The sequence below is a fragment of the Microtus pennsylvanicus genome, chromosome 14 (genome assembly GCF_037038515.1).
Source record: "Microtus pennsylvanicus isolate mMicPen1 chromosome 14, mMicPen1.hap1, whole genome shotgun sequence".
Taxonomy (NCBI): domain Eukaryota; kingdom Metazoa; phylum Chordata; class Mammalia; order Rodentia; family Cricetidae; genus Microtus; species Microtus pennsylvanicus.
The window spans coordinates 55642392-55654504 of record NC_134592.1 but is presented as its reverse complement, the minus strand read 5'-3'; the positions used below and the strand labels follow the sequence as shown (position 1 = coordinate 55654504).

Genomic DNA, 12113 nt, shown 5'->3' with positions numbered 1-12113 from the left:
TGAGGCTAGTGACATGGTTTAGTGGGCAAGGCCCTTGCTGCCAAGTCTGATGACTCAAGTATGATCTCTGGCATACACATGCTTACACATGGTTAGAAGAGAATACACTGGCTCAAGTTATCTACTGACCTCCGCATGGCAAACACACACTTGTACCCCCCAATACACACACTAAATGTAAAAACAAAATTGTATTTTCCTAATTCAGTTTACCTTTCCTTTATTAGTATTGAATTTCAACATCTTTTTCCATCTATGAACTACGTAATGTTTGTCAGTATTTATTTTATGAAAGACAAATATGGCATAGTGATAACTCACAGATGTGAGTGGTATATATATATGTGTGTGTGTGTGTGTGTGTGTGTGTGTGTGTGTATTTAATATAATATGAAAAACCAAACTATGGGCATTTGAAATATTTAATGACTTTTTTTTTAAGCTGAAGGGCTAGATATGTAGCTCATTGGTAGAAAACTTGCCTAGCATGCCACAAAGCCCTGGGTTCAATCCCAGGAACTATAAATATACACACAAACAACAGTAAGTATAAAGCTACCCACCTGCAAAACTGCCTGTGTACCAGCTTGAATATTTTGTTCTGTGGCTTCTTCAGAGGCATGAAAAGCAACTTGATAAGAACCATTTTTGGTCCAACTAGAATTTCGAACATGCTCAGAAATATTGGTCCCATTTTCCTGAAGCAAAATGTCAAATATTTCATCAATGAGAATGCTGCAACAAGTCAGTAACATAAAATGTGTATGAAATTATTAGATCCCACTATTAAACTGAGTCTTTCCTTCAAAACAGATCGTTTTAGGGGGTGGAGAGATGACTCAGCAGTGAAGAGCACTGACTGCTCTTCCAGAGCACCTGAGTTTAGTTCCTAGCACCCACATCAGCAGGCTTACAGCTCTCTATAACTCCAGCTCCACAAGACTCTGGGGCTTCTGAGAGCACTTGCTCTCATGTGCACATACCTACATGTACACACACAGACCTATACATAACTAAAAATAATAAAAATAAACCAAAAGATAAAAAAGGTTTAACTAATAAGTGATATGTATTCACTATAAAAAATTTTAACAGATAAATTATGGATAATGACTAGCTAGAGTTAATATCACATCATATATGGAGTCATTTGTGTATATTCTCACATATTCAACAATCATATTACACTATTCACTGCTTTATAAAAGATTAATTCTGTTCTATACTGAATGCCAAAATCTACATAACTAGAAAACAGATTTTTAATAACAGTAAAATTCTTAAAAACAAAAGGCACTGTTTCAGACAACTACTACTGAAGCTTTCTGCTTGAGTTGGTGCTGGTAGGTACAGGCTACAAGCTCCCTCAAGTAAAAGCCTGCTTTGTAGAGTTGTGTGCATGTGTGTACACAGGTGTGTACAAGTACTTGTATCCAAGTGTGCTTGTGTGGATACTTAATCCACCGAGCTACCCCGCCCCCACCACTGTTGTTTTTGAATATTCATCAATAATACCTCCTTTTCTTCCTCCCTCCCAGACAGGGTCTCATTCTGTAGCCCACATGGCCTTGAACTAATAAGTCTCTGCTTCAGTCTCCCAAGGGCTTAGAATTACAGGTAGAAGCCACTATGCCTGCTCCTGCCCTTCTGTGGTGCAGGAAACCAACTCAGGGCCTTCCGTATGGTATGCAAGCACTCTACCACAGTGACACTCCTGGTCCTCTGTCACCAATAGTTCCAAAGAGCTGCCTTCTTACAGCTTGAGCACTGTTATACCTACAACATATAGGAAGTTTTATCTAATACTCTGTCCTAAATAGAAACTGACCGGGAACTCAGCTCTGTGAGGAGTCAATACAACACTCAAAGCTCTAGCCCAGCCTTTCTCTGTATCTCTATGACAATATGTCTTCTGAAGTCTTCCTAAATGACCTGCAAGTATAAAGACAAGCCTTTTCCCCACAAACTCCCCATTCCTACCTACTCCAGCCATATTAGTTACAACTTAGACTCTGTGACTCCTTTCCCACTCAGTCACTGGCTGTTGGCTGTTCATACGGTATTACCACCTTCCTACAGAGTATAAAGTGTTCTCCTTCACGCTCTAGGATCACAGCAGTAACAGTTTTATAACACATACTGTGCTTTAGAGGACATTCTGAACATTTTGTGGGTACTTTATTGGAAAATGCCACTGGAATTTAAAGAGATGCACTAGGAAATGTCCTACAAGGTGCACGAAAGTACGAAAAACTCACAGAAAAACAGCCTAGTGTCTTCCAAACATGTTAAATGCTATGTGAAATAAAAACCCATTCATAATTATCTGACTCTATAATTTCATTTTTATAACACCAAAATTTATGCGATTGTAATATATATTGAACTAATCAGATGTCAATCAATTAGTGACGATATTGTTTGGGTTAATATCCTTACAAGAGCTACTAGCTCTTAAAAAATCACACTGATAATGGCAATATTTATGTGAATAACCAACAGAAGATGAAGCTATCAATATATCTGTATTATCAACTCACCTTCCCTCAACCCACTCATTACTTCTATTTGTTTTTTGGGTGCAGTTTGGTTTTTGGTTTGTCTGATTGGTCTTTTGTGTGCTTGTTTGTTTTCATGCTTGTTTGTTTTTGTTCTTGTTGAGATGAGGTCTCACACTGTGTAGCTCTTGGCTGTCCTGGAACTATGTAGATCAGACTGATCTCAAACTCACAGAGATCCATCTATCTCTGCCTCCTCAGTGATGGAATTAAAAGCATGCACCAAAATGTCTAGCCTGTGTTTTTAATTCTGTATATATTTATTATAGTATTCCTGTATAAATGATGGAGGGTAGGTACATAGGCACAGTATAACTAAGAGGGTGGTGGAAAATACATCATTTAGCCTGATAGGTGTACTTTCTACCATAACTGAAATACTGAAATATCTGACATTTCTTACTAATACCTAACAGTATTTTGAACTATCTTTCACAAATTTTATGATTAATTTTATATACTTTGATGGGCCTGGTGGTATATATTTGTGATCCCAGTACTTGGGAAGTGGAGACAGGTATGCTCAAGAGTTTAAAATCATCCTAGGTTATATAGTGAGACTGACGCCAGTCTGGAATACATTAGACCCTGTCTCAAAAACAAACAAACAAAAACAAGCAAACAAAAAAAATAGTTTATATAATACAATTACATTTGTCCTTTTTTCTTTTATTTACTTTTTTGGGGATAGTTAGGGATAAAACTCAAGGTCTCATAAATGCTAATCAGGCTTCTACTATTGTCTCAGCAATACTACTTAAACATTTCCTTATCTTAGAAAGAGCATCATTCAAAACACTAAGCCAACATTGACAGTTCAAGACCAATCCTAGGCTCTCTAGGCAGATTCTGTATTCCCTACCCACAATCCCTCTCTCAATTAATCCATGTAGAACCCCTCTATTCTTCATGCATCCTTATCCTGATTAAACTCCATTGGTGAGGTTAATTAACCTGCTCCTCAAACTTTGGACAATAGAAAAGCAAATCAGATAAAAAGAGTCTGCTTTTTTTTATCCTTTTTTTTTCGAGACAGGGTTTCTCTGCGTAACCCTAGTTGTCCTGGAACTTGCTTTATAGACCAGGCTGGCCTCAAACTCACAGAGATCCACCTGCCTTTACCTCCCGAGTACTGGGATTAAAGGTGTGCACTACCAATGCCTGGCCAGACAGTCTTTTTTTACTCCTAATTTCATCTTGGCTTCTAGGTCCTAGAAAGTCTGATACATGACAAGAGTTGAATATTCAAAAATTTGCTTAGGTCTCAGGAATGAATAGAATCAGTGACCCAGTTCTACCTCTGTTCCCTTTTCTTTCTGCTCTGTGAATAAATTCTAGGCTTTCTTATCACCAGCAATATATTTCATCATGTCAGGAAAATTTTGAATTCTGCAGTTAGCCCTAATGCAAAAGACTCTAGAGAAGAATTCAAAACATTCTAGTTTGTAATGGGTAGCCATTCACAGTATAAGCAGGCAATATTTTGAGAAAAGGAACAATAATTTGATAATCATAACACACAAGGTATGTCCTTTAGTAGCAATTTTGATTTGGCACATGTTTAAAATACAGCAGGCTCTACCTCTGATATATACCCCAACACTTTCTTAACCATAGGCTAAGAAATGAACGTCAGATAAGTGAACCATTTAGCAACAGTGAATGTATAATAGAAAATTACAATCAAACACATAATGAATCTAAGCTGTTCCTGGCACACTGGCCTGTGCTCATTCATTTCATGGCTGGACTATAGTCCCTGGCTCTGAATACACAATATACACAATCTCTACTGAGCATGTCTTCACACGACAAAACATCAATAAATGTTGATCAGATTAAGAACTACAGTGTGTTATGAACTGCAGTGTTTTTTACTATACATGCAAGTTTCCTGCTTTTAGAAAATATAACGGCATAATTATGAAACAAAGACTTAATATTTTCATATTTTTCATTCCCCAGCATAGAAGTATCAAATTAGTATTTCTTTGGATTGAACTGTGTCAGAATATTTGATTTTTTAAAAAATTGTTGTTAAGTTGCTGAATTGAGCAGCAATTTTAAAAAATGAGTATTAGCTTGACATTAAGATAGAACTTCCAAAATTTCTAAAATGGCCTGAGAGATAACTTCCAATATTTTGTACTACATATTTACACAAAGTGGCATAGTTAGCAGTGGAGATTATAACAAAAATATCCATTAAATATTAAAAATGAGGAAAATTCTCATGTCCTCCAGTATCAAATATTCACTTAAGTCTATTTCTTTTCCTATCCAGTCTATTAGTGTGGAAATCTGTTTTTGTTTTTAATAAATGATAAGATTATATATATCAAACTCTTTAAAAATAAATTTCTTTATGATTTATTCTTAATGAATGATTCATATATCTTTTGTTTTTCTTTTTTTGACCATGTAGCATTGGCTGGCCTGCGACTTGATATGTAGAAGCGACTGCCTGCCTCTGCCCCCCAAGTGCCATCTTATTTATCTCAGGTACCTTTGTTTACGCTAAGATATACAGTGTTGTATAAAAACTTATTGCCAGTGAAAAAAGTTTACAAAGCCCTGATCTACACAACATAACCTTGCTGTTACTTGTTTATTTTTTGCTTTTAGATTATAGCATCAAAATAAAAATAAAATTAAATTGTGACATCACAGAACTTTGCAAAAGAGTACTGAGATAAATACTGTGATATAAAACGTAAATTATACTGAAAGCAACCTTTATCTAAACAAATTCATATCATCACATTATTATACTTTTGAAAAACTCTAATCTATTGACCTTACATTAAAACACATATAAGTTATCATTTTACCTCTTCTCTTTTTTCTCCATCTTCTATTGAAATATTCTGGTCTGTAATGTTTTCGAGACAAGGTATATCTGAAGAAGGGAGCACACGTTCGTCAGGCTCCTGCATAAACAAAGGCTTTTCCTCTTGTTGGATCCATTCTTGATACACTTTCACCACTTTTCTCATAGCTGCTGCTTCACAAATTGGTAATAAAAATGCCTATTAAATAGGAAAAAAGAAAAAGAATGATACATTTTATTTTGTCACAAACATACTAATATATTTCTTATCTCACATAATGATATTAACAATTTCACAAACTTAACTCATTAACTACTAATCATTTCACAAAAAGCCTTTTATCTCCAAATATTTTGTGAATACCTTGAAGGAGAAATACGGTACATAACTATTCAAGAAGAAGGAACAAAGATTTTTTTAATTGCGTTACTTCTGAATGATAATATTGTTTCATGAAATTTTACTCTTACAAAGTTCAAAATAAATATAACTTCTCATGATAAGCCACATTTTATAAACTTATATTTACTGATATTTTGAGAATTATTACTATTAAAATGTTCTCATAAGCCAGACGGTAGTGGCACAGCCTTTAATCCCAGCACTCAGGGGCAGAGACAGGCAGATCTCTGTGAGTACAAGGCCGTCCTGGTCTACGAGAGCTAGTTCTAGGACAGCTAGGAGTGTTACACAGAGAAACCCTGTCTTGAAAAACCAGAAGAAAAAAGTGTTCCCATAAAAAGATTTACTGCAGATGAAGAATATAGACAGTTGAATAAAATAAGAATAATGATGTGTGGCATGAAAGAAGTCAATAAAATGATACTGAAGAAAAATATTAAGTCATAACTAAAAGTTCTGTACAAAGTTTCACCAACAGAATATATGAAGGAGAGAAAAAATATCCGAGCCGAAAGACAAGATGGAGGAACTGGAACAATTCAGTAAGGACAAAATCAAGGTAATAAAAACGTACACGTGAGAATTCCAAGACTCATGTGATATTATGAAAAGACCAAGTCTAAAGGTCAGGGGCATAGGAGAAAAATTTTATTTTAAAAACACACAAAACTTTTCAAAATAATCATGAAAGAAATGTCCATCCATATAAGGAGGGTGTATATTCAGGATGCCAAGAAAGAACTTCGCCTTGGATTCTAATTAAAATACTAAATATACAGAACAAAGAAAGCATACTGAAAGTAGCAGAGAAATACATGAAGTTACACATAAAGGCAGATCCATCAAAATAACAGTAGATTTGTCAACTAAAACTTAGTGAAAAAGTAGAAGGTCCTAGAAAGATGCACTTCAAGTTTTAAAAGTCAATTGCTAACCCACAAATGCTGCCAGAACAAGCAGAGATATCTGTCACAGCAGAAGCAGAAGTAAACTTTCCATGATAAAAACTGGCTAACAGAACTTACAACCATTAAGTCATCTCTCTATAGAAGCTACTTTAAAGGAATGTTCCAGACTAAAAACAAACAAACAAACAAACAACCCATCCACATGAAACAAGTCACACCAGGAAAGGAAAAAAACAAAACACCATAAAAATCAACAAAATAAGAGGAATCAGTGCACAGCATTAAATAAGAGCTCTGAATATTAATGATCTCAATATTCCAAACCAAGATACAGACAAGCAGATTGGATCAAAAGCAGGAAACATCTTTTTGTTCCCTCTAAGAAAATACTTCACCACAAAAAAAAAAAAAAGACACTTAGGATAAAAGGGTGTTCCAAGCAAACGGACCTAGGAGAAAAGCAGATGCCACTCCTGTAACATCAGACAAAGCACAGCTCACTACAAAACTAAGAGGAAAGATAAAGAAGGCCACTTCATGTGACTGAGGAAATTAACCATCAAGAAAACACTGTAATTCTTTACAAATGTGTTACAAGCACAGGCACACCCATTTCCTCAAATGCTACTAGATGTAAAGGCACACATTAACCCCAACACTGTAGTAGTGGGTGACTTCAATATCCTCCTCTCTTCTACTGACAAGTCATCTAGACAGAAAACAATCAGGAACATCTGCATTAAATGAAATCGTACATCAAGTGGACTTAGCAGATACCTTTAGATTATTTCATCGAAATATGTATTCCATGCAAAAATATAAATTTTTCTCAGCATCCCTTGGAATGTTGCCAAAAAAGATCATATATTAGACCACAAAGCAAGTCTCAACAAACACAGGAAAACTGAACTATCTTCTGGTATCCTATGGTCATAATGGAGTAAAACTATAAATCAATAGTAAGAACAACCTTAGAACATAACTCATGGGGATTAAACACCATTTTACTAAATGATGAATGAGTCCTTGAAGAAAGTAAGAAATTTCCCGAACTGAATGAAAACAAAAACACAATAAAGACCTACTAAGACACAATAAAAGCAGCCCAAAAGGAAAGTTTGGAGTTCTTACTTTCCATATTAAATAACAGGAGAGATCTCAAGTAAATAATTTAGGGTTCTGAATAACCAACAAGCCAAACCCCAAGCCATTAGAGGAAAGAACACTAAGACTACAGTAAAAATTAACATGGAACAACAGAACAGGGAACTGTTTCTTAGAAAAGATAAACAAAATTGTCAAACCTTCAGACAAACTAAAAGAAAAAAAGATTCCAACTAATAAAATTAAAGATAAAAAGGGGGCCATTACAACAAACACCACTGAGATTTAAAAAAAAAAAAAACATAGGTTGTACCTTACAAACATATTCTATTAAGTTAGAAAAGCTAAAAATAAACTGTGTGTGATAAACAATTTAAATCGACCAATAACAGATTGAAACTAGAAAGACAAAAAATAAAATTACAAACCAATCTCTCTAATAAATATATATGCAGAACATGTCAAGAAGATACTTTAAAAATAAATTAAATAACATACAGAAAGACCATTAATCATAATGGAGTTGGCTTTATTCTTAAATATGCAACATATCTAAGTCAATAAATGCTATAAATCTCATAAATCACATGATCTTTTCGACAGATACAGAAAACACTTTGGATAAAATTCAGTATCCATTTGTGATTTAAAAAAATGTAGAAGACAGATTCAATGCAATGCCCAAGAAAATCCCAGCAAAATTCTTCACAGACCTTGAAGAATGGTATTCAGCCTCATTTGGGAAAGCAAAAAAAAATGATAGCCAAAACAATCCTGTACAATAAAAGAACTTCTGGAGGCATCACAATCCCTGACTTCAAACTCTACTACAGAGCTACAGTACTGAAAACAGCCTGGTATTGGCATAAGAACAGACAGGAGGACCAATGGAACCGAACAGAAGACCCAGATATTAATCCACACATCTTCAAACACCTGATCTTTGACAAAGAAGCAAAAAATATCAAATGGAAAAAAGAAAACATATTTAACAAGTGGTGCTGGCATAACTGCATATCAATAGGTAGAAGAATAAAAATAGACCCATATCTATCACCATGCACAAAACTCAAGTCCAAATGGATCAAGACCTCAACATGCAGCCAATCACACTGAGCCTTATAGAAGAGAAAGTGGAAAGTACACTTTGAATGCATTGGCACAGAAAACCACTTCCTAAATATAACCCCAGCAGCACAGACACTGAGAGAAACAATTAATAAATGGGACCTCCTGAAACTGAAAAGCTTCTGTAAAGCAAAGGACACGGTCAACAAGACAAAACGACAGCCTACAGAATGGGAAAAGATCTTCACTAACCCCACATCAGACAGAGGTCTGATCTCCAAAATATACAAAGAACTCAAGAAATTGGACACCAAAAGTTCACATAATCCAAAAATAAAAATAAAAATAAATGGAGTACAGACCTAAACAGAGAACTCTCAACAGAGGAATCTAAAATGGCTGAAAGACACTTTAAGGAAATATTCAACATCCTTAGTCATCAGAGAAATGCAAATCAAAACAACTCTGAGATTCCATCTTTCACCTGTAAGAATGGCCAATATCAAAAACACTGATGACAACGTATGCTGGAGAGGTTGTGGGGTAAAGGAAACACTTCTGCATTGCTGGTGGGAATGCAAGCTAGTACGGCCCCTTTGGATGTCAGCGTGGCGATTTCTCAGAAATTAGGAAACAACTTTCCTCAAGATCCAGTAATACCACTTTTGGGTATATATCCAAAGGATGCTCAATTGTGCCACAAGGACATGAGCTCAATTATGTTCATAGCAGCATTGTTTGTCACAGCCAGAACCTGGAAACAACCTAAATGCCCCTCGACCAAAGAATGGATAAAGAAAATGTGGTACATTTATACAACAGAGTACTACACAGCAGAAAAAAATAACAACAGCTTGACTTTTGCAGGAAAATGGATGGAGCTAGAAAACATTATTTTGAGGTAACCCAGACACAGAAAGACAATTATCATATGTACTCACTCATAGGTAAGTTTTAAACATAAAGCAAAGAAAGCCAGCCCACAAACCACAATCCCAGAGAACTTAGACAACAATGAGGACACTAAGAGAGACATACATAGATCTAATTTACAAGGAAAGTAGAAAGTAGAAAAAGACAAGATCTCCTGAGTAAATTGGGAGCATGGGGACCTTGGGGGAGGATTGAAGGGAGGAAGGGAGGGGAACAGAGAAAAATGTAGAGCTCAATAAATATCAATTAAAAATGTAGAAGAAAGTAGGAATAGAAGGAACATGTCTCAATATAATAAAGGTAAAATATGACAAACCTATGGTCAACAAAATGCTAAATGATGCAAAACTTAGCAACATTTCCACCAAGACAAGAATTAAGAATTTCTGCTATTCAATATAGTGTTTGAAGACTTAACTAGAGCAGTAAGACAAAATGAAGTAAAAAGGCTATAAATAGGAAAGGATTAAGTCAATGTGTCCTTATTTCATTTATTGATTCTATATGTAGCAGTGTCCTAGACTTTAGCACAGATGACTCGATGATAGAAGTATGACTGTAAAACTCAGTACATGGACAACACCACCTGCCAAAACTAAAACAAAGACCTAACCCATTAAAGTGTATAGTTCTGGGAAAGTCTCTAAATGTACTAACCTTGCTTTCTGGCTTCTGTAGTTCTTCTTCTGGCTAATAGTTTTCATTAACTGAAGCCAACCCAAGACATGATTTTTGTGCTTAAAAGTTCAGCCTGAGAAAGGCCTGGGTCTACTCTGGGATTCCGAACACATAGTATGTTCACTGGCAGACTAATCAAGATTTCTATCGGTTTAAACCCATTTGTAAGCAGTGGTCTCTGGTGTATACCCCACAGCACTACACCTGAGACTCAAAAGAATCTACCAGAAAACTCTCGGCGCTGATGAGCATTTTCAGTAACAAGCAAGGACTCAAATTTAACATACAAAATCAGTAGCCTCCCTATAAACCAATGATAAACACACTGAGAATAAATCAGAAAAACAACCCCGTTCACAATAGTCGTCCCCCCCCCACGAAAGTGGCTCTTCCTACAGAGTGAGTTCTAAGCCAGCCATGGATACAGAGTGAGAATCTCTATCAAAAAGGGAAAAAAAGTACAAAAAACAAAAATAAAAAACAACTAGATAGGCAAGATAACCCAGTGATGCAATATTCTAAGTCTGTTGTGAGTAACCACTTGCTTTCTAACTGGGTCTGATGCCTGCTTCATAAGAAGTTCACATCTGGTATTGTAAACCCATTCAAATGCCTAGGTTAGGGAAATCATAAACTCTAGATGGGAGGCTATTGCTGTCATTCTGGTAAATAAGATATGTCTATAAAACTATCCCTGTGCCCCTTTTATGAGACAGGATGTCACTAGACCAGGCTGGCCCAACTCTGAGAGATCCACCTGCTTCTGTCTGGCCTGCCAGCTTCTACAGACCATGTTCTGGAATCAGAAGTCATGAACCACCAGATTTGGTCCTGAAATTATTCTTTAAATAACTATGTTTATACTCACAGGTTAGCGCTATTAGGGTAGTCAGAAATACTTTGTACAGAGGTCAGCAATGACTGAGAAGAGCCATAACTAGTCAAGGACAGGGAATAAATGACTATGAAATGGCCAGGTACAATGTGACTCTATAACACCTCCCCATGGAGAATATACAGAAAGAGGGCAGAAAGAATGTAAGAGCTGAGTGGGAGGTATACAAGTGTGGAACACTGACTTCCAGGAATGCCGTGGTTGTCACACTCCTTAACTCTCAGTAGCTCTGGTAACCTCCACAAGATCTGCCTAAGACTAGGCTGGTCAACATCCTGTCATTGAGCAGGGAAAGAGTCATGGGCCCCCACCTTGCTCTGAAGATTTATACACAATAAAGGGTTGTGGGGGAGGGAGAAACATTTTCTTCAGTGGTATAAGCACAGTTTACTCCCATAAATGAACAACTGTAATGAAACTAGACATGAGAAGGAGGAGAGATAGCTGAGATGAGGAAGGGGAGAGCACAAGTGAAGGGTACAAAAGAGAGTAACAGAGGACTATGACATGTATATGTCCACGCTTGAAAATGTCATAATGAGTGTCTATTTTAGCTTACAATTCCAGGTACAGCCCACTGCTGCTAGAAAGTCATTGACAGCAGGAGCTGGACCAGTTAGTCATAACACAGTTAGGAGCAGAGAGGAAAGAAGCATGCATACTTCCAGCACTGAGCTCTCTTTCCTTACACCTATACGGTTCAGTACAGTAGCCCAAAGAATCATGTTGTCCACAT

At 36.2% G+C, this 12113-nt stretch overlaps 1 protein-coding gene across 6 annotated transcripts in view; it reads right to left on the bottom strand.

The window, feature by feature from the left end:
* Ralgapa1 (Ral GTPase activating protein catalytic subunit alpha 1) overlaps nucleotides 1–12113 on the bottom strand; it is a 214732-nt gene that overhangs the window by 140797 nt on the left and 61822 nt on the right. For all 6 annotated transcript variants that reach the window (XM_075948111.1, XM_075948110.1, XM_075948115.1 and 3 more), the window contains exons 11-12: nucleotides 5390–5587; nucleotides 564–698 (exon numbers count right to left, since the gene is read on the bottom strand). In XM_075948111.1, coding sequence (XP_075804226.1) covers nucleotides 564–698; nucleotides 5390–5587 — 333 coding nt within the window. The remainder of the gene's footprint in view (nucleotides 1–563; nucleotides 699–5389; nucleotides 5588–12113) is intronic.